The sequence below is a fragment of the Salmo salar genome, chromosome ssa17 (assembly GCF_905237065.1).
Source record: "Salmo salar chromosome ssa17, Ssal_v3.1, whole genome shotgun sequence".
NCBI lineage: Eukaryota > Metazoa > Chordata > Actinopteri > Salmoniformes > Salmonidae > Salmo > Salmo salar.
In genome coordinates, this window is record NC_059458.1 from 27,608,501 (window position 1) to 27,634,875 (window position 26,375).

Consider the following 26,375-nt stretch of genomic DNA (forward strand, 5'->3'; position numbering starts at 1 on the left):
TGGCTGTTTCCTGTCATCATTCTCTCTCTCTCTTCTCTGCCATGGCTGTTTCCTGTCATCATTCTCTCTCTCTCTTCTCTGCCATGGCTGTTTCCTGTCATTGTTCTCTCTCTCTCTCTTCTCTGCCATGGCTGTTTCCTGTCATTGTTCTCTCTCTCTCTCTCTCTCCTCTGCCATGGCTGTTTCCTGTCATCATTCTCTCTCTCTCTTCTCTGCCATGGCTGTTTCCTGTCATTGTTCTCTCTCTCTCTCTCTCTCCTCTGCCATGGCTGTTTCCTGTCATCATTCTCTCTCTCTCTTCTCTGCCATGGCTGTTTCCTGTCGTCGTTCTCTCTCTCTTCTGCCATGGCTGTTTCCTGTCATTGTTCTCTCTCTCTCTCTCTCTCCTCTGCCATGGCTGTTTCCTGTCATCATTCTCTCTCTCTCTTCTCTGCCATGGCTGTTTCCTGTCATTGTTCTCTCTCTCTCTCTCTCTCTCCACTGCCATGGCTGTTTCCTGTCATTGTTCTCTCTCTCTCTCTCTCTCCTCTGCCATGGCTGTTTCCTGTCATCATTCTCTCTCTCTCTTCTCTGCCATGGCTGTTTCCTGTCATCATTCTCTCTCTCTCTTCTCTGCCATGGCTGTTTCCTGTCATTGTTCTCTCTCTCTCTCTTCTCTGCCATGGCTGTTTCCTGTCATTGTTCTCTCTCTCTCTCTCTCTCCTCTGCCATGGCTGTTTCCTGTCATCATTCTCTCTCTCTCTTCTCTGCCATGGCTGTTTCCTGTCATCGTTCTCTCTCTCTCTCTCTCTCCTCTGCCATGGCTGTTTCCTGTCATCATTCTCTCTCTCTCTTCTCTGCCATGGCTGTTTCCTGTCATCATTCTCTCTCTCTCTTCTCTGCCATGGCTGTTTCCTGTGATCGTTCTCTCTCTCTCTCTTCTCTGCCATGGCTGTTTCCTGTGATCGTTCTCTCTCTCTCCTCTGCCATGGCTGTTTCCTGTGATCGTTCTCTTCATGTGTTATTCCACTACCTTTCTGTCAGTGTGGAGATATGCTTTTACAAGCGGACAATTTCGAAAAGTTCTGAATAGGTGACGTGAAGAGGCCTATATTTAGGCTACCACTTTGTAGAACTTTGGTTCTGTTATTCTCTACTCTGTGACCCCATCATGAAAGCACTGTCTGTTTCTGTGGGCTTCAGACTGTTGGATAGTTTCATGGTTATTTAACACGACTTTTTACCTGAGGGGACCCTTGCACAGATTTCCAGGCTAACTAAGCCAAGGCACAATCTAGTCTCTCCATGTTCTGTTCTGTTTGCAGGCTATGTTTATCTGAGACAGCTTTCATCTCTTCTCCTCTCCCCGTCTCGCCCTCCCTCATCCCTCTCTCTTTTTCTCTCTGTTTTTTCAATTCCATTCAAAGTGCTTTATGGACATGGGAAACATATGTTTACATTGCCAAAGCAACTGAAATGGATAATAAACAAAAGTGAAATAAACAATGAGAAATGAACAGTAAACTTTACACTCACAGAAGTTTCAGAGAAATAGACATTTAAAATGTCATTATGTCTATATACAATGTTGTAACGATGTGCAAATAGTTAAAGTAAAAAATTATAATAAATAAATATGGATTGTATTTACAGTGGTTTTTGTTCTTCACTGGTTGCCATTTTCTTGTGGCAACAGGTCACAAATCTTGCTGCTGTGATGGCACACTGTGGTATTTCACCTCTCTCAGCCCCTCTCTCCCTCCTTCCCACCAGGGAAGGTAAACAGTAAGCTAGCGCCAAGCTGTTTGTCATTCTGTTGTTGTCCCTTAATCAAAACACTGTGCCTTGGACAAACTGTAGGCTTTACTCACTCCACTCCACTCCAACCCAGTCCAACCCAGTCTATCCCAGTCCAACCCAGCCCAGGCTAACCACATCCAGGCTTACTCACTACACTCCACTCCATGCCAGTCCAACCCAGTCCAGGCTAGCCCCGTCCAGTCCAACCCAGTCCAGGCTATCCCAGTCCAGGCTTACTCCCTCCACTCCATGCCAGTCCAACCCAGTCCAGGCTAGCCCCGTCCAGTCCAACCCAGTCCAGGCTAGCCCCGTCCAGTCCAACCCAGTCCAGGCTAGCCCCATCCAGTCCAACCCAGTCCAGGCTATCCCAGTCCAGGCTTACTCACTCCACTCCATGCCAGTCCAACCCAGTCCAGGCTATCCCCGTCCAGTCCAGGCTTACTCACTCCACTCCATGCCAGTCCAACCCAGTCCAGGCTATCCCCGTCCAGTCCAGGCTTACTCACTCCACTCCATGCCAGTCCAACCCAGTCCAGGCTAGCCCCGTCCAGGTCTACTCCACTCCAGCCTAGTCCAACCCAGTCCAGGCTAGCCCCGTCCAGTCCAGGCCTACTCCACTCCAGCCTAGAACAACCCAGTCTAGGCTTACCCACTCCACTCCAGTCCAACCCACTCTGGCCCAGCTGTGCTCACCTTTCCTCTGTGTGGCTGGCTGGCTGGCTGGCTGGCTGGCTGGGGCATGCAGTCGGACGGTGTTGTCTTTCTGAAGGCTAATAGGCTTAGTGGTCCTGTAATTCCCATCATACTGCAGGTTCAATCTGAGCTAGGTAATAGAGCAGTGATCAATCCCTCTGCTACTCTCTATGTTGGGATAGTTTCTTATGGGTTTCTCCTGCTCTGTCTCTCGCTCTCTTTCTCTCGCTCTTTCTCACTGTCTCCTTCTTGCTCTTTCTGTTTTCTCTTTCTTATTCTTTCTCTCTGTCTGTTTAAACAGACAGTATCTCTGCTAGTAAGGTAAAGCTGAGGTTAAACAGACAGTATCTCTGGTAGTAAGGTAAAGCTGAGGTTAAACAGACAGTATCTCTGCTAGTAAGGTAAAGCTGAGGTTAAACAGACAGTATCTCTGCTAGTAAGGTAAAGCTGAGGTTAAACAGACATAGCATCTCTGGTAGTAAGGTAAAGCTGAGGTTAAACAGACAGTATCTCTGGTAGTAAGGTAAAGCTGAGGTTAAACAGACATAGCATCTCTGCTAGTAAGGTAAAGCTGAGGTTAAACAGACAGTATCTCTGCTAGTAAGGTAAAGCTGAGGTTAAACAGACATAGCATCTCTGGTAGTAAGGTAAAGCTGAGGTTAAACAGACAGTATCTCTGCTAGTAAGGTAAAGCTGAGGTTAAACAGACAGTATCTCTGGTAGTAAGGTAAAGCTGAGGTTAAACAGACAGTATCTCTGGTAGTAAGGTAAAGCTGAGGTTAAACAGACAGTATCTCTGGTAGTAAGGTAAAGCTGAGGTTAAACAGACAGTATCTCTGGTAGTAAGGTAAAGCTGAGGTTAAACAGACAGTATCTCTGGTAGTAAGGTAAAGCTGAGGTTAAACAGACAGTATCTCTGCTAGTAAGGTAAAGCTGAGGTTAAACAGACAGTATCTCTGCTAGTAAGGTAAAGCTGAGGTTAAACAGACAGTATCTCTGGTAGTAAGGTAAAGCTGAGGTTAAACAGACAGTATCTCTGGTAGTAAGGTAAAGCTGAGGTTAAACAGACAGTATCTCTGCTAGTAAGGTAAAGCTGAGGTTAAACAGACAGTATCTCTGCTAGTAAGGTAAAGCTGAGGTTAAACAGACAGTATCTCTGGTAGTAAGGTAAAGCTGAGGTTAAACAGACAGTATCTCTGGTAGTAAGGTAAAGCTGAGGTTAAACAGACAGTATCTCTGGTAGTAAGGTAAAGCTGAGGTTAAACAGACAGTATCTCTGGTAGTAAGGTAAAGCTGAGGTTAAACAGACAGTATCTCTGGTAGTAAGGTAAAGCTGAGGTTAAACAGACAGTATCTCTGCTAGTAAGGTAAAGCTGAGGTTAAACAGACAGTATCTCTGCTAGTAAGGTAAAGCTGAGGTTAAACAGACAGTATCTCTGCTAGTAAGGTAAAGCTGAGGTTAAACAGACAGTATCTCTGCTAGTAAGGTAAAGCTGAGGTTAAACAGACAGTATCTCTGGTAGTAAGGTAAAGCTGAGGTTAAACAGACAGTATCTCTGGTAGTAAGGTAAAGCTGAGGTTAAACAGACAGTATCTCTGGTAGTAAGGTAAAGCTGAGGTTAAACAGACAGTATCTCTGGTAGTAAGGTAAAGCTGAGGTTAAACAGACAGTATCTCTGGTAGTAAGGTAAAGCTGAGGTTAAACAGACAGTATCTCTGGTAGTAAGGTAAAGCTGAGGTTAAACAGACAGTATCTCTGGTAGTAAGGTAAAGCTGAGGTTAAACAGACAGTATCTCTGGTAGTAAGGTAAAGCTGAGGTTAAACAGACAGTATCTCTGGTAGTAAGGTAAAGCTGAGGTTAAACAGACAGTATCTCTGGTAGTAAGGTAAAGCTGAGGTTAAACAGACAGTATCTCTGGTAGTAAGGTAAAGCTGAGGTTAAACAGACAGTATCTCTGGTAGTAAGGTAAAGCTGAGGTTAAACAGACAGTATCTCTGGTAGTAAGGTAAAGCTGAGGTTAAACAGACAGTATCTCTGGTAGTAAGGTAAAGCTGAGGTTAAACAGACAGTATCTCTGGTAGTAAGGTAAAGCCGAGGTTAAACAGACAGTATCTCTGGTAGTAAGGTAAAGCCGAGGTTAAACAGACAGCATCTCTGGTAGTAAGGTAAAGCCGAGGTTAAACAGACAGCATCTCTGGTAGTAAGGTAAAGCCGAGGTTAAACAGACAGTATCTCTGGTAGTAAGGTAAAGCCGAGGTTAAACAGACAGCATCTCTGGTAGTAAGGTAAAGCTGAGGTTAAACAGACATAGCATCTCTGGTAGTAAGGTAAAGCTGAGGTTAAACAGACATAGCATCTCTGGTAGTAAGGTAAAGCTGAGGTTAAACAGACATAGCATCTCTGGTAGTAAGGTAAAGCTGAGGTTAAACAGACAGTATCTCTGGTAGTAAGGTAAAGCTGAGGTTAAACAGACAGTATCTCTGATAGTAAGGTAAAGCTGAGGTTAAACAGACAGTATCTCTGGTAGTAAGGTAAAGCTGAGGTTAAACAGACAGTATCTCTGGTAGTAAGGTAAAGCTGAGGTTAAACAGACAGTATCTCTGATAGTAAGGTAAAGCAGGTAAAGCTGAGGTTAAACAGAACGGCACAATAGACCGATAGTATCCACCACAACCCATGAGGACAGTAATGGCTGAGCAACAACAATATGGGAGAGGAGGAGGACATAGACTGTCAACTCTCTCCCTGCTCTCTCATTGACCTGGCTGAAGACGAGACTACACCTCACGTTGAGGTCCTCTGGCTGTGTTTCTCATTGACCTGGCTGAAGACGAGACTTCACCTCACGCTGAGGTCCTCTGGCTGTGTTTCTCATTGACCTGGCTGAAGACGAGACTTCACCTCACGTTGAGGTCCTCTGGCTGTGTTTCTCATTGACCTGGCTGAAGACGAGACTTCACCTCACGCCGAGGTCCTCTGGCTGTGTTTCTCATTGACCTGGCTGAAGACGAGACTTCACCTCACGCTGAGGTCCTCTGGCTGTGTTTCTCATTGACCTGGCTGAAGACGAGACTTCACCTCACGCTGAGGTCCTCTGGCTGTGTTTCTCATTGACCTGGCTGAAGACGAGACTTCACCTCACGCTGAGGTCCTCTGGCTGTGTTTCTCATTGACCTGGCTGAAGACGAGGAAATGATAGAAACAGTGTGTGTGTAGCCAGTTGAAAACATGTCTCTGGCCGAGGTACAACTGAACCGGTCCATAAAACAGACGTTTAAACATACATGGATGGATGCTTTGGACTGGAACTCTGAAATCTGTCATGAGCAATACAAGCCCAAAGAAGTTACTTCTATACCGACAGACAGCACCTAGGCAGAGTTTTGCAGATCTTGTCTGTGTGTACCTATACTGTGCTCGTGTTTACATTGGAATCCCACAAAGAGCAGCTGGGTGTGTAAATTGGGGCATTTTCAGGTGGTCAATGTTTCAGCTTGTATGTAGGAGGGCAGACCAATGACCCTTGACCTTTTATTTTATATGGGAGGGGGATCAGCTTTAATATAGCAGATTGTTGCTTCCATCAATTTAATTGTCTGCATCATTTCCAATCCCCCATATATTTTTGGGACATACATACATACATACATACATACATATGTCGTGTCTTTGGGGCACCATTAAACTGAAGACATGTTTATCAATTAACTCTCTGTATTTATTTTCACGTGATTAAACTGATTAATCGTTTAATTGTAATTAACTAGGAGATCGGGGCACCAAGGAAAATATTCAGATTACAAAGTTATAATTTTCGTAATATAACTTTCCTATATTATAACATTATATATTATATTCTATTATAGTATAGGCCGATTATCTTCTGGTTTAAATGGTGTATTTTACCTCGCGTCCAGTCTCATTCCAAAAGTCGTAAATTGTTGTATCTGCACGAATCCAGCCTTTACTAAAGTCATCCATACATCAATTGTCTTAAAATCATTTATTTACTAAACTAAGTAATTCACAGAAAGCATACAAACAGTAATTATCGTCACAAAGAATTGGTAATGTGCCCTAGTGGGCTAAACAGGCATGGCGGCCTGTTAAACAAAGGGTCATAAAGGGCAGCTGAGGAGGCACACAGAGTTCATTAATATTACCAATTGATATGCTAGCCTTTGCACATGAACGCTCACTCATTCGGGAACAATTGCAATCAATATATATCTACGCTCAGTGTGTCGTTGGGATCCTTGTTGGAGAGTCGTTCTGTTGGGGAGTTCTCTCTCTCTCTCTCTCTCGGTTAGAATGGATCTTTCAAAGCGACATTCATTAATGTCGTTATAGAATGGATGTTTCGTTGGTCTTCGCGTTCAATGATATAATTTACTTAGCTGCAGACTAATAATTAATATCAAAGACTTGATCTTATTCTGTCGGTCTCGATAGTCTAAAAGTTTAACCACGTGGTATAGGTAACTTTCAGTAGAGGAATTGGGTGGTCAAACCTTGGCTCTCTCTTCTGAGGTAAGCTGGTCTAGTGAAAGTAAATCAGGGTGGGGTTTTATATATGAACATAGAACAGGCTTGTCACATGACGCCTTGTCCATGTCCCTGGGGGGGCGTGCCGATGACTGAGTTAGAATTGTATTTCTGTACCAAGCTTATCACATTAACATCAGTACATAGCATCTCAATGTATTACAAATAGCTTTATCCTTATTAATACATTGTATACAACCATTTGGATGCAAGTCCCATAGCTGAGGCTATTATATAAACAGTTTTATGGTAATATGGCTATATTGTCTCTTCTGAGTATCACAAAATTGTACCAAGCGGACCAGTTCGAGCTGGATTCTTCACCAATCTTTTATACCTTCTCCTGAACATAAATGTCGTTCGGTTCCCCAATTCTGTGAGTTGGAAGAATTTCCTGTGTCTCTCTATGGGCCAAGTGGCAGGAGATTCTCCTCTGGAATTTTACCACCCCTTCACACAGGGCCTGGGTGGGGGGAGGTAGGTTGGGGGATGGTGCAAGGGGGAGGGGGTCAACTGTCCTCCCTATACTCAGAGGGCAACGTCATGATGCATACATGCATGCAGTTAACCTGTTGGGGATAGGGGGCAGTATTTGCACGGCCGGATAAAAAACGTACCCGATTTAATCTGGTTACTACTCCTGCCCAGTAACTAGAATATGCATATAATTGTTTGATTTGGATAGGAAACACCCTAAAGTTTCTAAAACTGTTTGAATGGTGTCTGTGAGTATAACAGAACTCATTTGGCAGGCCAAAACCTGAGAAGATTCCAAACAGGAAGCGCCCTCTCTGACCATTTCTTGGCCTTCTTGATCATCTCTATCCAAAACAGGGGATCTCTGCTGTAACGTGACATTTTCTAATGCTCCCATAGGCTCATCCTTGGGAGCAATCTCCAAATGCCTGAAGGTATCATGTTAATCTGTACAAACAATAGTACGCAAATATAAACACCATGGGACCACGCAGCTGTCATACCACTCAGGAAGGAGACGCGTTCTGTCTCCTAGAGATGAACGTACTTAAGTGCAAATCAATCCCAGAACAAGGAAGGAATAGCCTTAATTTCTCAGAACAAGAATAGACTGACGAGTTTCAGAAGAAAATTCTTTGTTTCTGGCCATTTTTAGCCTGTAATTGAACCCACAAATGCTGATGCTCCAGATACTCAAATAGTCTAAAGAAGGCCAGTTGTATTGCTTCTTTAATCAGAACAACAGTTTTCAGCTGTGCTAACATAATTACAAAAGGGTTTTCTAATGATCAATTAGCCTTTTAAAATGATAAACTTGGATTAGGTAACACAACGTGCCATTGGAACACAGGAGTGATGGTTGCTGATAATGCCCCTCCACGCCTATGGAGATATTCCATAAAAAATCATCGGTTTTACAACATTAACAATGTCTACACTGTATTTCTGATCAATTTTATGTTATTTTAATGGATAAAAAATGTGCTTTTCTTTCAAAAACAGACATTTTATAAGTGACTCAACTTTTGAACGTGTGTGTGTTCCTACATACATACATACATACATACATACACACACACACACACACACACACACACACTTTTTTAAAAAATATTTTCCTTTATTCTTTTCCACTAACCCTACCACCCCTCTCCTAATCAGAGTAAACTAATGAATAACAACACTTAGGCTTCTACTTCCAGCTAATACATACTATATACATTTTACAGACACAATCTATTTTACAATAGTTATATTTTGTTTGTTTTTAGTCCTTCCTCTATTTCTGATGTCCATCCAGTTTGATTTCTATTTGTAACTGTGCTATTTCACTAAGGTTCTGAAGCTATATACATTTTACAGACCCCGTATGTTTTACATTGTTTATCTTGTTATTAGTCCCACCCTTCAGCTCCATTCAACCTTGACCTTTTACAGCCTGTTTCTGCTACCAGGATGTCTAATTCAATCTTTATCTGGCTGGTAGCCTAGTGGTTAGAGCGTTGGACTAGTAACCGAAAGGTTACAAGATCGAATCCCCGAGCTGACAAGGTAAAAATCTGTCGTTCTGCCCCTGAACAAGGCAGTTCCTAGGCCGTCATTGTAAATAAGAATTTGTTCTTAACTGACTTGCCTAGTTAAATAAAGGTTAAAAAAAGGGTCTGCTCTCTCCACCTCTTCACTGACTCACATACTGAGAAGAGAAGGAAAATAATCTCCTGGGAGATTGCCAGTACCTCTGAGTGGAGTTTGTTCAAGAGCTGTGTGAAGTTTCAGTTTCTTCTCTCTCGCTCCTTCAGCTCTATTTTGCACAGAGCGAGGGAGGTAGAGAGAAGGAGGGAAGAGTTGCCTTGGCAGCAGCTAATGGGGATCCCTAATAAATACAGATAAATATGAAAGGTCTGTGATTTCTCTGGGAGACAGACCACTGGTCCATGAGCATCTCTTTCTCCTTACCCCTGTCTTTCTACTTCTCTAATCACTATTTTCCCCTCTTCCTCCCTCTTCATCTCTCTGCTGCATATCTCTTCCTCCCTCTCCCCCATATCTCTTCCTCTCTTTCTGCCCCGTCTCTCTCTCAGTATGAATGAAGCCTACTCCTGGCTGTGTGCCACTCTCTCTTCCTCTGTCCCTCTCTTCTCCTCTCGTGTTGAGGAATGTGCTGCTGGCATCTCTGTAAAGTTTGTGTCTGCAGCATGTCAGAGAGAGCTCAGCGCTGTCCCTCTATTGGTTACACATGTTCAGCTCTGTCCCTCTATTGGTTACACATGTTCAGCTCTGTCCCTCTATTGGTTACACATGTTCAGCTCTGTCCCTCTATTGGTTACACATGTTCAGCTGGAAAACAGTAGTCAGACCCCTGCTGCTGCTGCTGGGGTCTCTGGCTCTCTCTCGCTCTCTCTCGCTCTCTCACGCTCTTCTCTGCCTTGTATGCAGTCTTCCTCACATCTCTCTCTCTAACTCTATCGACCAACAGCTGTCCCAGAGTCTGTTTGGAATGGGCTATTTCTTTCTCAACAAGCTGACTAATAGAATAGGTCAACTGTTCTACTATGAGGGATAGTAGATTGTAAAAGGCTAGTGATTTGCTGTTCGTTACTTGTCTTGTTGGCTGAGGAAAAGTAAGCCTGGACAGTTATTCGAACATCTTCAAAGTACACATCAGAATTTGGTAAGAAGACCGTTGGTAAGAAGAACATTTTCCCTACAGAATCCCTGGTGTGTGTGTGTGTGTGTGTGTGTGAGACACTAAAAGAGCCATACTGTAATCATCTAGGATGGATTCCTTGCTTTCTTCTGGCAGCAGCCTGAGTCATTTGTTTCATGTTAATGACTCATTAACACAGAGTGCTGAGTGGCAAGTTCCCAACCTGTGTGTGTGTGTGTGTGTGTATTGACTGTGGAACACGCACCAGTGAGAGCCAACAGGTAGTATGGCATACAGCTGGTGTGTGTATGGTGACAGAGTGAAGGGACGAACGCTGGCAGCCAGACACTGTGTGCGTGGTGGTTGATCTTGGTTGGTGGATTGATACGGTGCAGGTGGACTTCTGTAGCCCGGGGGTTCACACACATTGTGGGGCTGGGAATGCTCTCTTCATTTTCTGCTGACCCACCAAATCAACATAATGTTAATAGCATTGACCCTGGAGGCATTTCCCAGGTGAGCTCCCTTCTTGCCACAGTTGCAGGTCAGTGAAGGGGGTAGTTAGTGAATGGAACGCTAAGATGGGATAGCTAGGTAGTCAATGCAGGTGTAAGTACCCATGGCAAATGCTCTGTACCAGTGTAGCATGATGGCATACAGGGCTAGTCAGTCATGTAGCTTGTTAGTCAAGTGGCTATTAGCCAGTCATTTACTGGGAGCCACCGGGGAACTGGAGCAGTGTTGGCCGGTCCCCCAGCTCTGAAAACAGGATGCAGCTATAACAACATCCTGTCTGTCAGCGAGAGGTGAACAGAACACAGGCGGACATTTGTGATCCTCCACACAGCCAGCCAGCTAGGTCCCATAACTACAGACCGGGCTACCACGGCAACAATACACCCCTGTGTACCAGTCGGCCAATAGGGACCCCTCTTACTGGATTCTTTCCAGTCCTGCTGTTGTCTGACCAATCCCAATAGACCGTCAGACAGAGGCGGGGTTAGGAGGGGGACACTGACTTATTTAGATGTTTAACACATCAGAGAGGAGGAGGAGGAGGAGGAGGAGGGGCGGTTGGGAAGTGGAAGATATGTTATGTTGTCATCATGTGTTATCTATCCCAGTGTTTTCTCAACTCCAGGACCATTCAGATGCTTTGAGAAATATTTTGTGGTCCACTAAATTGATGCAGTAAATCAAGTCATGAACATGTTCTGAAGTGGTGCTACACAGCTCAACGTCTGAGACGGCTGTAAAATGTCCTCAGACGTGACACCTGCTGTCCTCAGACACTAGTGATGTGGAGAGGGAGACTGGACTAGACTGTGGTGGAATACCATGGGTTGGGATAACGTCTGAAAACATGGTCCACAGCCTTCCCATAACCACATCTTTGAAAACACCTGTTTGTTACTCAAGGCATTAATAAAGAGTGTATGGTGTCTTTAGTGTAGTGTCTGTCTGTACTGTAGTGTCTGTCTGTACTGTAGTGTCTGTCTGTACTGTAGTGTCTGTCTGTACTGTAGTGTCTGACTAGTGTAGTGTCTGTCTGAACTGTAGTGTCTGTCTGTACTGTAGTGTCTGTAGTGTCTGTCGGTAGTGTCTGTACTGTAGTGTCTGTCTGTACTGTAGTGTCTGTACTGTAGTGTCTCTGTACTGTAGTGTCTCTGTCTGTCTGTACTGTAATGTCTCTGTCTGTCTGTCTGTACTGTAGTGTCTGTCTGTAGTGTAGTGTCTGTCTGTACTGTAGTGTCTCTGTCTGTACTGTAGTGCCTGTCTGTCTGTACTGTAGTGTCTGTCTGTAGTGTAGTGTCTGTCTGTAGTGTCTGTCTGTCTGTAGTGTAGTGTAGCGTCTGCCTGTAGTGTAGTGTAGCGTCTGCCTGTAGTGTAGTGTAGCGTCTGCCTGTAGTGTAGTGTAGCGTCTGCCTGTAGTGTAGTGTAGCGTCTACCTGTAGTGTAGTGTAGCGTCTACCTGTAGTGTAGCGTCTACCTGTAGTGTAGTGTAGCGTCTACCTGTAGCGTCTACCTGTAGTGTTTGTGTAGCGTCTACCTGTAGTGTAGCGTCTACCTGTAGTGTAGTGTCTACCTGTAGTGTAGTGTCTACCTGTAGTGTAGTGTCTACCTGTAGTGTAGTGTAGTGTCTGCCTGTAGTGTAGTCTCTACCTGTAGTGTAGTGTAGTCTCTACCTGTAGTGTAGTGTAGTCTCTACCTGTAGTGTAGCGTCTGCCTGTAGTGTAGCGTCTGCCTGTAGTGTAGTGTAGCGTCTGCCTGTAGTGTAGTGTCTGCCTGTAGTGTAGTGTCTACCTGTAGTGTAGTGTCTACCTGTAGTGTCTACCTGTAGTGTAGTGTCTGCCTGTAGTGTCTACCTGTAGTGTAGTGTAGTGTCTGCCTGTAGTGTAGTGTCTGCCTGTAGTGTCTACCTGTAGTGTAGTGTCTGCCTGTAGTGTAGTGTAGTGTCTGCCTGTAGTGTAGTGTAGTGTCTACCTGTAGTGTAGTGTCTGCCTGTAGTGTAGTGTCTACCTGTAGTGTAGTGTAGTGTCTACCTGTAGTGTAGTGTCTGCCTGTAGTGTAGTGTAGTGTCTGCCTGTAGTGTAGTGTAGTGTCTACCTGTAGTGTAGTGTCTGCCTGTAGTGTAGTGTAGTGTCTGCCTGTAGTGTAGTGTAGTGTCTGCCTGTAGTGTAGTCTCTACCTGTAGTGTAGTGTAGTCTCTACCTGTAGTGTAGTGTAGTCTCTACCTGTAGTGTAGTGTAGTCTCTACCTGTAGTGTAGTGTAGTCTCTACCTGTAGTGTAGCCTCTACCTGTAGTGTAGCGTCTGCCTGTAGTGTAGTGTAGCGTCTGCCTGTAGTGTAGGGTCTGCCTGTAGTGTAGTGTCTACCTGTAGTGTAGTGTAGTGTAGTGTCTGCCTGTAGTGTCTACCTGTAGTGTAGTGTAGTGTCTGCCTGTAGTGTCTACCTGTAGTGTAGTGTAGTGTCTGCCTGTAGTGTAGTGTCTGCCTGTAGTGTCTACCTGTAGTGTAGTGTAGTGTCTGCCTGTAGTGTAGTGTAGTGTCTGCCTGTAGTGTAGTGTCTACCTGTAGTGTAGTGTAGTGTCTGCCTGTAGTGTAGTGTCTGCCTGTAGTGTAGTGTCTACCTGTAGTGTAGTGTAGTGTCTACCTGTAGTGTAGTGTCTGCCTGTAGTGTAGTGTAGTGTCTGCCTGTAGTGTAGTGTAGTGTCTGCCTGTAGTGTCTACCTGTAGTGTAGTGTCTGCCTGTAGTGTAGTGTAGTGTCTGCCTGTAGTGTAGTGTAGTGTCTGCCTGTAGTGTAGTGTCTGCCTGTAGTGTAGTGTAGTGTCTGCCTGTAGTGTAGTGTAGTGTCTGCCTGTAATGTAGTGTCTGCCTGTAGTGTAGTGTAGTGTCTGCCTGTAGTGTAGTGTCTGCCTGTAGTGTAGTGTCTGCCTGTAGTGTAGTGTAGTCTCTACCTGTAGTGTAGTCTCTACCTGTAGTGTAGTGTCTGCCTGTAGTGTAGTGTAGTCTCTACCTGTAGTGTAGTGTTCTCTACCTGTAGTGTCTGCCTGTAGTGTAGCGTCTGCCTGTAGTGTAGTCTCTACCTGTAATGTAGTGTCTACCTGTAGTGTAGTGTAGTGTCTACCTGTAGTGTAGTGTAGTGTCTACCTGTAGTGTAGTGTAGTGTAGTGTCTACCTGTAGTGTAGTGTCTACCTGTAGTGTCTACCTGTAGTGTCTACCTGTAGTGTAGTGTCTACCTGTAGTGTAGTGTCTACCTGTAGTGTCTACCTGTAGTGTCTACCTGTAGTGTCTACCTGTAGTGTAGTGTCTACCTGTAGTGTAGTGTAGTGTCTACCTGTAGTGTAGTGTCTACCTGTAGTGTAGTGTCTACCTGTAGTGTCTACCTGTAGTGTCTACCTGTAGTGTAGTGTCTACCTGTAGTGTAGTGTAGTGTCTACCTGTAGTGTAGTGTCTACCTGTAGTGTAGTGTCTACCTGTAGTGTAGTGTAGTGTCTACCTGTAGTGTAGTGTCTACCTGACACAGATTGTCCCTGATGAATTAGTAAAGCTAACACTGGTCCAAATGGAGAACTAAATGGAACAGGGTTGTTTGTGGTCCTCAGTCCTGGTGGTGGGGCCTGTGACCTACTTACCCCAGCAGATAACACACTGGGGTGTCTGGAGAAAGGGAAGGGCTGAATGGTGTGTGTGGCTCAGTTGGTAGAGCATGATGCCTGCAATGCCAAGGGTCATGGGTTCGTTTCCTGCTGAGGCCACCCATACGTGAAAATGTATGTATGCATGACTGTCTTTGGATAAGACTCTTTGGACTAAGACTCTTTGGACTAAGACTCTTTGGACTAAGACTCTTTGGACTAAGTCTCTTTGGACTAAGTCTCTTTGGACTAAGTCTCTTTGGACTAAGTCTCTTTGGACTAAGTCTCTTTGGACTAAGACTCCTCTTTGGACTAAGACTCCTCTTTGGACTAAGACTCCTCTTTGGACTAAGACTCCTCTTTGGACTAAGACTCCTCTTTGGACTAAGACTCCTCTTTGGACTAAGACTCCTCTTTGGACTAAGACTCCTCTTTGGACTAAGACTCCTCTTTGGACTAAGACCCCTCTTTGGACTAAGACTAGTGTCTGCTAAATGGCCTTCTGTTAGAACAGCACTGTGTTGTGTGGGATTCTAACCAGCATGGACAGTCCTTTTCTAGAATGACCTGGTATTATATGTGTGAGGTCAGCTCCCTCCAGGGTAACACTGTGGTGATATTTGACTGGATGATAAAACTGACCACACAAACAGACCAACCAGCAGTGATTTGTGTGTGTGACCGTTACTAGTTAGGTGTGTGTGCTGTGTTGAGTGTTTTACAGTATCTGCTGTAACAACCAGCGAGGAGGAGGAGGAGGAGGAGAGGCTAGGAGGTCATGGGAAATGAGGGGAGTGATTGGAGTTGCAGAGGGATGACAGTTCCCCCACGCATTACTACACACACACTGTACACACACTGTACACACACTGTACACAGCACACTGCACTTATAGACGACAGTACTGTTTCACCCACGCTCATTCAGCAGTCACTCACACATGCACCACCCATTATTACAGTCAAGTAAACAGACGCAATTCCAAACCACACATTCACATTACAGTCTCTCAACTCAACCTCCTCGCGCTGATGTAACCTCCAGTTAAATAAACTGTCCCACATACTGACCTCACTTAACCTTCCATCTAGCCTGCCAGGTCTTATCTCTCTCATAAACAGCTGAGGGTGAAGTGGAGGAATGTACACAGGACCTACAGAACGGAGCAGAGTGGATCAGAGCAGAGTAGAGGCCACGTCTCCTGTTAGTCCACTAGCCTTAATAACAGACAAGGAAACAGGTATGACATAAGGACAGTTGGCATCAGAATGCCTTGTGTATATAATGACTCTAGCTCCACCCCAACCATCTCACCTCTATGGGTCTAAGCCACGCCCACATCCCCTCTGATTGGTGCTTTGGTTAGCCTGGTTCCTCCTGAAAGATCCATTCTGACATTAACCATGTGCTGCCAGAGAATGGCCCTGCCAGCGCCACAACAGTGAGCCAAGATGGAGCTCAGTGGCTCCAATAGAGCCAGTCGCAGAGCAGCTGGTGTGATATTAAATATTAAGAGTGTGACCAGCTCCACCGCGGGCCTGCTGCTTTTGTTTGGCAGCCATGCTGGGCCTCTGATGGATAATAAGACCTGGGACCAGTCAGGCTAATGGGCTTCACAGCCAGGGAGATATTACACCTAGCCAGTAGCCTCACAGCCAGGGAGATATTACACCTAGCCAGTAGCCTCACAGCCAGGGAGATATTACACCTAGCCAGTAGCCTCACAGCCAGGGAGATATTACACCTAGCCAGTAGCCTCACAGCCAGGGAGATGCTACTAACCAGTTGCCTCACAGCCAGGGAGATATTACACCTAGCCAGTAGCGTCACAGCCAGGGAGATATTACACCTAGCCAGTTGCCTCACAGCCAGGGGAGATATTACACCTAGCCAGTAGCCTCACAGCCAGGGAGATATTACACCTAGCCAGTAGCCTCACAGCCAGGGAGATGTTACACCTAGCCAGTAGCCTCACAGCCAGGGAGATGTTACACCTAGCCAGTAGCCTCACAGCCAGGGAGATGTTACACCTAGCCAGTAGCTTCACAGCCAGGGAGATATTACACCTAGCCAGTAGCCTCACAGCCAGGGGAGATGTTACACCTAGCCAGTAGCCTCACAGCCAGGGAGATGTTACACCTAGCCAGTAGCCTCACAGCCAGGGAGATATTACACCTAGCCAGTAGCCTCACAGCCAGGGAGATGTTACACCTAGCCAGTAGCCTCACAGCCAGGGAGATGTTACACCTAGCCAGTAGCCTCACAGCCAGGGAGATGTTACACCTAGCCAGTAGCCTCACAGCCAGGGAGATATTACACCTAGCCAGTAGCCTCACAGCCAGGGAGATGTTACACCTAGCCAGTAGCCTCACAGCCAGGGAGATGTTACACCTAGCCAGTAGCCTCACAGCCAGGGGGATATTACACCTAGCCAGTAGCCTCACAGCCAGGGAGATGTTACACCTAGCCAGTAGCCTCACAGCCAGGGGGATATTACACCTAGCCAGTAGCCTCACAGCCAGGGAGATATTACACCTAGCCAGTAGCCTCACAGCCAGGGAGATGTTACACCTAGCCAGTAGCCTCACAGCCAGGGAGATATTACACCTAGCCAGTAGCCTCACAGCCAGGGAGATGTTACACCTAGCCAGTAGCCTCACAGCCAGGGAGATGTTACACCTAGCCAGTAGCCTCACAGCCAGGGAGATATTACACCTAGCCAGTAGCCTCACAGCCAGGGAAATGTTACACCTAGCTAGCCATGCAGACCATCACAACTAGCCAGTTGCATGATAGCCAATACCACACACACCTACTATGGGCAGAATTCTCCCTTGTGTCCTCCTCCCAGAGTGCTAAGAACCTTGGCGTGATCCTGGACAACACCCTGTCGTTCTCCACTAACATCAAGGCGGTGACCCGATCCTGTAGGTTCATGCTCTACAACATTCGCAGAGTACGACCCTGCCTCACACAGGAAGCGGCGCAGGTCCTAATCCAGGCACTTGTCATCTCCCGTCTGGATTACTGCAACTCGCTGTTGGCTGGGCTCCCTGCCTGTGCCATTAAACCCCTACAACTCATCCAGAACGCCGCAGCCCGTCTGGTGTTCAACCTTCCCAAGTTCTCTCACGTCACCCCGCTCCTCCGCTCTCTCCACTGGCTTCCAGTTGAAGCTCGCATCCGCTACAAGACCATGGTGATTGCCTACAGAGCTGTGAAGGGAACGGCACCTCCATACCTTCAGGCTCTGATCAGGCCCTACACCCAAACAAGGGCACTGCGTTCATCCACCTCTGGACTGCTGGCCCCCCTACCTCTGAGGAAGCACAGTTCCCGCTCAGCCCAGTCAAAACTGTTCGCTGCTCTGGCACCCCAATGGTGGAACAAGCTCCCTCACGACGCCAGGACAGCGGAGTCAATCACCACCTTCCGGAGACACCTGAAACCCCACCTCTTCAAGGAATACCTGGGATAGGATAAAGTAATCCTTCTAACCCCCCCCTAAAAGATTTAGATGCACTATTGTAAAGTGGTTGTTCCACTGGATATCATAAGGTGAATGCACCAATTTGTAAGTCGCTCTGGATAAGAGCGTCTGCTAAATGACGTAAATGGAAATGTAATTCTTCAGGATTTGTTCAGCTGGTATAGTAGTTGTTCAGTGTAGTGTATCGTCGGTCTTGTTGACTTGCTATTCAGTGCGTATGTACAGCTGATATGGTCTACCAGACAGGAAGTATCTCTGAGAGGATGCAGCGATCCTAGCTGTCACTCAGCTGTCATCTTTAATGATACGCTCCTATCCTCCCCGAAGTCTCTCCTCCTCGTCTCCTCACCCCCCCTTTCTTCTCGTTTATCCGTCTCTTTCCTCCCTGTTAGTGGGTGACTACTGAGCAGGAACAGATTGGAACCCTTGTTGCCGTGACGTCTGGAGGACATAGATATTACAGCTTGTCAGACCTCTGATGTTATCTGGGTCGTGTGTGTACCGTTGATTGACAGGCTTCTCTCTCTTTGTTGCAGACGCCTTTGTGAACAGCCAGGAGTGGACCCTGAGCCGATCGGTACCAGAACTCAAAGTGGTGAGTCTGAAATTGGATACAAACGCTCCAGTGAGTCTTCTCCTGGACGTAGATGTACACAGACCAGGAATGAGGTCAAAACTTGAAACAGAATATAATTGCCTTCCTCTATATTCCATATTGTCTATATTCATGGATGCATCTGAGGCAGTCTTCTTCTGAAGCTCTTCTCAGCTTTATCCACTGCAGCACAACCATTCTGATTATTGCAAGTCAACGTAGAAGATATGCAAAACCAGGAAACAACCTCACTTCCCTGTTCTTCTTCTTCCTCCCCCAGGGCATTGTGGGTAACCTGGCCAGTGGGAAGTCTGCGCTGGTCCACAGGTACCTGACAGGAACATACGTCCAGGAGGAATCTCCAGAAGGTAAGACCAGGGTGCTCTCTACTGCTCACCACGTCTGTGTCTGTACCCGTGTGTGTCTGTCTGTACCCGTGTGTGTCTGTCTGTACCCGTGTGTGTCTTGTCTGTACCCGTGTGTGTCTGTCTGTACCCGTGTGTGTCTTGTCTGTACCCGTGTGTGTCTTGTCTGTACCCGTGTGTGTCTGTACCCGTGTGTCTGTACCCGTGTGTCTGTACCCGTGTGTCTGTACCCGTGTGTGTCTGTCTGTACCCGTGTGCGTCTGTCTGTACCCGTGTGCGTCTCTCTGTGCCAGTGTGCGTCTGTACGTACCAGTGTGTGTCTCTCTGTGCCAGTGTGCGTCTGTACGTACCAGTGTGTGTCTGTACCAGTGTGTGTCTGTACGTGCCAGTGTGTGTCTGTACGTGCCAGTGTGTGTCTACGTGCCAGTGTGTGTCTACGTGCCAGTGTGTGTCTACGTGCCAGTGTGTGTCTGTACGTGCCAGTGTGTGTCTACGTGCCTGTGTGTGTCTACGTGCCTGTGTGTGTCTGTGCCAGTGTGTGTCTACGTGCCTGTGTGTGTCTGTGCCAGTGTGTGTCTACGTGCCAGTGTGTGTCTACGTGCCAGTGTGTGTCTACGTGCCTGTGTGTGTCTACGTGCCAGTGTGTGTCTGTGCCAGTGTGTGTCTGTGCCAGTGTGTGTCTGTGCCAGTGTGTGTCTGTGCCAGTGTGTGTCTACGTGCCAGTGTGTGTCTACGTGCCAGTGTGTGTCTGTGCCAGTGTGTGTCTGTGCCAGTGTGTGTCTGTGCCAGTGTGTGTCTGTGCCAGTGTGTGTCTACGTGCCAGTGTGTGTCTACGTGCCAGTGTGTGTCTACGTGCCAGTGTGTGTCTACGTGCCAGTGTGTGTCTACGTGCCTGTGTGTGTCTGTGCCAGTGTGTGTCTGTGCCAGTGTGTGTCTGTGCCTGTGTGTGTCTGTGCCTGTGTGTGTCTGTGCCTGTGTGTGTCTGTGCCAGTGTGTGTCTACGTGCCTGTGTGTCTGTGCCAGTGTGTGTCTGTGTCAGTGTGTGTCTGTGCCAGTGTGTGTCTGTGCCTGTGTGTGTCTACGTGCCTGTGTGTGTCTACGTGCCTGTGTGTGTCTGTGTCAGTGTGTGTCTGTGCCTGTGTGTGTCTGTGCCTGTGTGTGTCTGTGCCTGTGTGTGTCTGTGCCTGTGTGTGTCTGTGCCTGTGTGTGTCTGTGCCAGTGTGCGTCTGTGCCAGTGTGCGTCTGGCGTCTGTGCCAGTGTGCGTCTGTGCCAGTGTGCGTCTGTGCCAGTGTGCGTCTGTGCCAGTGTGCGTCTGTGCCAGTGTGCGTCTACGTGCCAGTGTGCGTCTACGTGCCAGTGTGCGTCTGTGCCAGTGTGCGTCTACGTGCCAGTGTGCGTCTACGTGCCAGTGTGCGTCTACGTGCCAGTGTGTGTCTGTGCCTGTGTGCGTCTACGTGCCAGTGTGTGTCTACGTGCCAGTGTGTGTCTACGTGCCTGTGTGCCTCTGTGCCAGTGTGCGTCTGTGCCAGTGTGCGTCTGTGCCTGTGTGCGTCTGTGCCAGTGTGCGTCTGTGCCAGTGTGCGTCTGTGCCAGTGTGCGTCTGTGCCAGTCAGTGGATGACTCTGAAATGGCTCCCTTTTCACTACTTTGTAGTAGGGCACTATATAGGGAATAGGGAATACTTTTCACTACTTTGTAGTAGGGCACTATATAGGGAATAGGGTGCCATTTCAGATACCCATGTCTGTCAGTCGATAGCAGTGTGGTTGGTTAGGAAAAAGCTTCCTAGAAAGCCTTAACAAATGAACTAGGGTGCCGTGCTCACGCTTAACTACACCGCCTGCTTAACCCAACTACCCAGCTACAAGGAGCTGGAGAGAGCAGTATGTTAGTCCTGCAGCTTCTCTCCCTGTTACCTCTCCTCTCCTGCACTCCAGGCTGCGTCTCAATAGTCCAGTGTCCTCTCCTCTCCTGCACTCCAGGCTGCGTCTCAATAGTCCAGTGTCCTCTCCTCTCCTGCACTCCAGGCTGCGTCTCAATAGTCCAGTGTCCTCTCCTCCACTCCAGGCTGCGTCTCAATAGTCCAGTGTCCTCTCCTCCACTCCAGGCTGCGTCTCAATAGTCCAGTGTCCTCTCCTCCACTCCAGGCTGCGTCTCAATAGTCCAGTGTCCTCTCCTCCACTCCAGGCTGCGTCTCAATAGTCCAGTGTCCTCTCCTCCACTCCAGGCTGCGTCTCAATAGTCCAGTGTCCTCTCCTCCACTCCAGGCTGCGTCTCAATAGTCCAGTGTCCTCTCCTGCACTCCAGGCTGCGTCTCAATAGTCCAGTGTCCTCCTTTAATGATCTCCTCTTCCCGTGTTCAGCTGCAGTAGTCTGAAAGAAGTGGACAGGTACCAGTCAGATACATGGTAGTCATCACTCATCTGTCGTATTGCTTTCAGCTCTCATGTGGCTTCATATCAATGCAGATGAAGGAAAGGAGATTAGGAGAGGAAGTCACCAGACACTATTGCGATGTAGCCCTTCATGTAGCGTTAGCGTGTTAGCATCATCAGTACAGTCCAGGCCCTGAGGAGACAAACAGCCATACTCTGCATCCATTATTGAAGCTAAGAGGAGGCACCCTGCCAGCTCTGCTCACCCACATATGGGAGCCCTCTCTACGCTCTACTTTCAGAGACCTAAGCATGTTAATATTTCAGCACTAACACTCATGTTCCTATGAGTCTGTGTAGAAAACGTTGCCTCATAAATGTACATTTGGCATTTTAGTCATTTAGCAGTCGCTCTTATCCAGAGAGACTTAACCCCAATTAAATGCAAGAGTAAAACTGTCAGATGATCTGTGTGTCCCACTGTATTTGTCTGTCAGTCACTCTTCCTAGCTGCTGGCTTGAGTCTGTGCATGCCAGTGGCAGGCTCAGGAATATCCAAAAAGAAAAATGTCAACAACTCAACGGGTGTTTTTCGCTTCTTTGCCTCTTGATTACAACAGTCAGCTGCCAAGAGAAACATAATCCAGCATTTGAAGGCAGAATAATGTGTTTTAGCGAAGTTAAAATGACAAGCCTTAGGTCTTTGATCCAGGCAAATTCTTGGCACCGCTGCCCATCTAGGAAGTGTTTCCACCCAAAAGAACTCTGATATAATTGTTGCATGACCAATGGCCTAACAAAAATAGAAAATCCCTGCTTGATCACACACACTGTCTTAACCACCTATCTAAAAATGGATGCTCCCAAGACGGTCCCCAGTTCTCCTGGTAATTGATTGAGTTGTAGGCTGCTGTAGTTGCTCCTACGGCCTAGCCTAGTACCCACCTAACCACACAGCTACGGCCTAGCCTAGTAACCACCTAACCACACAGCTACGGCCTAGCCTAGTACCCACCTAACCACACAGCTACGGCCTAGCCTAGTACCCACCTAACCACACAGCTACGGCCTAGCCTAGTAACCACCTAACCACACAGCTACGGCCTAGCCTAGTACCCACCTAACCACACAGCTACGGCCTAGCCTAGTAACCACCTAACCACACAGCTACGGCCTAGCCTAGTACCCACCTAACCACACAGCTACGGCCTAGCCTAGTAACCACCTAACCACACAGCTACGGCCTAGCCTAGTAACCACCTAACCACACAGCTACGGCCTAGCCTAGTAACCCACCTAACCACACAGCTACGGCCTCAGCCTAGTAACCACCTAACCACACAGCTACGGCCTAGCCTAGTAACCACCTAACCACACAGCTACGGCCTCAGCCTAGTAACCACCTAACCACACAGCTACGGCCTAGCCTAGTAACCACCTAACCACACAGCTACGGCCTAGCCTAGTAACCACCTAACCACACAGCTACGGCCTAGCCTAGTAACCACCTAACCACACAGCTACGGCCTAGCCTAGTAACCACCTAACCACACAGCTACGGCCTAGCCTAGTAACCACCTAACCACACAGCTACGGCCTAGCCTAGTAACCACCTAACCACACAGCTACGGCCTAGCCTAGTAACCACCTAACCACACAGCTACGGCCTAGCCTAGTAACCACCTAACCACACAGCTGCAGAGCCGCTAACCAGGCCTATTCTTAGTGTGTAGACTGGAGTCTGCAGAGGGAATGGCAGCTAGTACTGACTGCTGTGGTGGTCTCTCCCAGGTCCTCTCAGACACACAGCGTATGAATGGACACATTATGATAGGTTATAATACACCAACCCAAACACACCTGGCTCTTTTCACAACGTTCTCACAACGTCACCGCAACGTGCTGGCTGCCATGTTAACACAACGTAAGGGCCCAGTGTAGATGGCGTAAAGCAGGATAGTTGTGTGTGAGGTTATGGTAGGTCATGTGACAGACAGCGTCGTCGTGTTAAGAGTTTTTAGGAAGCTTGCCTCCACAGCTACTAGAATCTGTTTAAATACCTGCTCTTCTACCACCCACTGACTGACCAGGGATGATGTGATAACCCCACTGCACTCTCCCTACCCCCTCTCCTCTCACAGCTCTAGGCTGTACACTCAACCTGGGATGCTTGGTCTTCTCTCTAGCCTCTCTGACCTAGGGTGAATCTATGCAGTGTCTCTGTCTCTGTCTGTCTCTGTCTGTCTGTCTGTCTGTCTCTCTGTGTGTTTAATTTGAACTGAGAATATAACTCTCCTGCACCTTGGATTTGCTTTTATTTCCTGTCTTTTTTCTTGGCTGCATTTGTAACTAGCTGACGTGGATGCAGGTAACTATCCTCTTGTCTCATTCTGTGTGTCTGTCTGTGTGTCTGTGGCCCTTGTGGAATGTTTTCCTCTCTGCTCTAGGGCCTTATCATTTCACAGTAGCAGCTTGATAATAGGTCAGGTTGCCCATAATCATTCCAGATATCACCACAACAATGCATTCTGTAGCTAAAGTCCTACTCTGAATGGCCACAAGCCAGGTAACTCCCACTTAGACAATCTAGTGTGACAGTCAAGCGAGCAGCTAGATGATGAACCTGATCAAGTTTCTGCTGTGCTAACATTTAGCTTGTTGCTTCACGTAGCTAACCCTCTCCTTTTCACTCTGTCACTCTGTCTGTTTAATTTGTGGAGCCACAACTCACCCCTTCTCTATATGTACACACACACACACACACACACACACACACACACACACACACACACACACACACACACACACACACGCAGCTGACTCAGCAGAGAGCAGAGCTGCACCACTACCTCCAATGGGGCGGCAGGTAGCCTAGTGGTTAGAGCGTTGGACTAGTAACCAGCAGGTAATCTAGTGGTTAGAGCGTTGGACCAGTAACCAGCAGGTAGCCTAGTGGTTAGAGCGTTGGACTAGTAACCAGCAGGTAGAGCGTTGGACCAGTAACCAGCAGGTAGCCTAGTGGTTAGAGCGTTGGACTAGTAACCAGCAGGTAGCCTAGTGGTTAGAGCGTTGGACCAGTAACCAGCAGGTAGCCTAGTGGTTAGAGCGTTGGACTAGTAACCAGCAGGTAGAGCGTTGGACCAGTAACCAGCAGGTAGCCTAGTGGTTAGAGCGTTGGACTAGTAACCAGCAGGTAGCCTAGTGGTTAGAGCGTTGGACTAGTAACCAGCAGGTAGAGCGTTGGACCAGTAACCAGCAGGTAGCCTAGTGGTTAGAGCGTTGGACTAGTAACCAGCAGGTAGCCTAGTGGTTAGAGCGTTGGACCAGGAACCAGCAGGTAGCCTAGTGGTTAGAGCGTTGGACCAGTAACCAGCAGGTAGCCTAGTGGTTAGAGCGTTGGACCAGTAACCAGCAGGTAGCCTAGTGGTTAGAGCGTTGGACCAGTAACCAGCAGGTAGCCTAGTGGTTAGAGCGTTGAACCAGTAACCAGCAGGTAGCCTAGTGGTTAGAGCGTTTGACTAGTAACCAGCAGGTAGCCTAGTGGTTAGAGCGTTGGACCAGTAACCAGCAGGTAGCCTAGTGGTTAGAGCATTGGACCAGTAACCAGCAGGTAGCCTAGTGGTTAGAGCGTTGGACTAGTAACCAGCAGGTACAGCGTTGGACCAGTAACCAGCAGGTATCCTAGAGGTTAGAGCGTTGGACCAGTAACCAGCAGGTAGCCTAGTGGTTAGAGCATTGGACTAGTAACCAGCAGGTAGCCTAGTGGTTAGAGCGTTGGACTAGTAACCAGCAGGTAGAGCGTTGGACCAGTAACCAGCAGGTAGCCTAGAGGTTAGAGCGTTGGACCAGTAACCAGCAGGTAGCCTAGTGGTTAGAGCGTTGGACCAGGAACCAGCAGGTAGCCTAGTGGTTAGAGCGTTGGACCAGTAACCAGCAGGTAGCCTAGTGGTTAGAGCGTTGGACCAGTAACCAGCAGGTAGCCTAGTGGTTAGAGCGTTGGACCAGTAACCAGCAGGTAGCCTAGTGGTTAGAGCGTTGAACCAGTAACCAGCAGGTAGCCTAGTGGTTAGAGCGTTTGACTAGTAACCAGCAGGCAGCCTAGTGGTTAGAGCGTTGGACCAGTAACCAGCAGGTAGCCTAGTGGTTAGAGCGTTGGACTAGTAACCAGCAGGCAGCCTAGTGGTTAGAGCATTGGACCAGTAACCAGCAGGTAGCCTAGTGGTTAGAGCGTTGGACCAGTAACCAGCAGGTAGCCTAGTGGTTAGAGCGTTGGACCAGTAACCAGCAGGTAGCCTAGTGGTTAGAGCGTTGGGCCAGTAACCAGCAGGTAGCCTAGTGGTTAGAGCGTTGGACCAGTAACCAGCAGGTAGCCTAGTGGTTAGAGCGTTGGGCCAGTAACCAGCAGGTAGCCTAGTGGTTAGAGCGTTGGGCCAGTAACCAGCAGGTAGCCTAGTGGTTAGAGCGTTGGACCAGTAACCAGCAGGTAGCCTAGTGGTTAGAGCGTTGGACCAGTAACCAGCAGGTAGCCTGGTGGTTAGAGCGTTGGACTAGTAACCAGCAGGTAGCCTAGTGGTTAGAGCGTTGGGCCAGTAACCAGCAGGTAGCCTAGTGGTTAGAGCCTTGGACCAGTAACCAGCAGGTAGCCTAGTGGTTAGAGCGTTGGACCAGTAACCAGCAGGTAGCCTAGTGGTTAGAGCGTTGGGCCAGTAACCAGCAGGTAGCCTAGTGGTTAGAGCGTTGGGCCAGTAACCAGCAGGTAGCCTAGTGGTTAGAGCGTTGGACCAGTAACCAGCAGGTAGCCTAGTGGTTAGAGTGTTGGACTAGTAACCGAAAGGTTGTTGGATCAAATCCCCGAGCTGACAAGGTAAAAATCTGTGGTTCTGCCTGAACAGAACTGTTCCCCGGTAGGCCTTCATTGTAAATAAGAATTTGTTCTTGCCTAGTTAGGTTAAATAAATAAATTAAATTAAAAGAAAATATATATATAATATATATATATATGACATAGATATATATATAAAATGAGGATTTTCTCTGCGTACAAGTACGAGGGTGTGTGTATTTTGGTGCATATTTATAATTAGGGATTTTCCATACACATTTTCTTATTTTTCCTGTGCATGGATGGAGTCCACTTGGAGCTGCTTGGAGAGCAGAGAGGCCCTCTCTCTTCAAGAGGCCCTCGCCAGAGCGCTCAAAATACCCACCATGCTTCAGTCTATAACTGGACTGTGCCCCCGCCACCTCTTTCCTCCCCCATGCCCCA

General features: G+C 47.6%; 1 protein-coding gene across 1 annotated transcript in view; it reads left to right on the forward strand.

The window, feature by feature from the left end:
- agap1 (ArfGAP with GTPase domain, ankyrin repeat and PH domain 1) overlaps positions 1-26,375 on the forward strand; it is a 310,237-nt gene that overhangs the window by 109,138 nt on the left and 174,724 nt on the right. Inside the window, 2 exon segments of the mRNA XM_045699311.1 lie at positions 18,310-18,368; positions 18,649-18,736. Coding sequence (XP_045555267.1) covers positions 18,310-18,368; positions 18,649-18,736 — 147 coding nt within the window.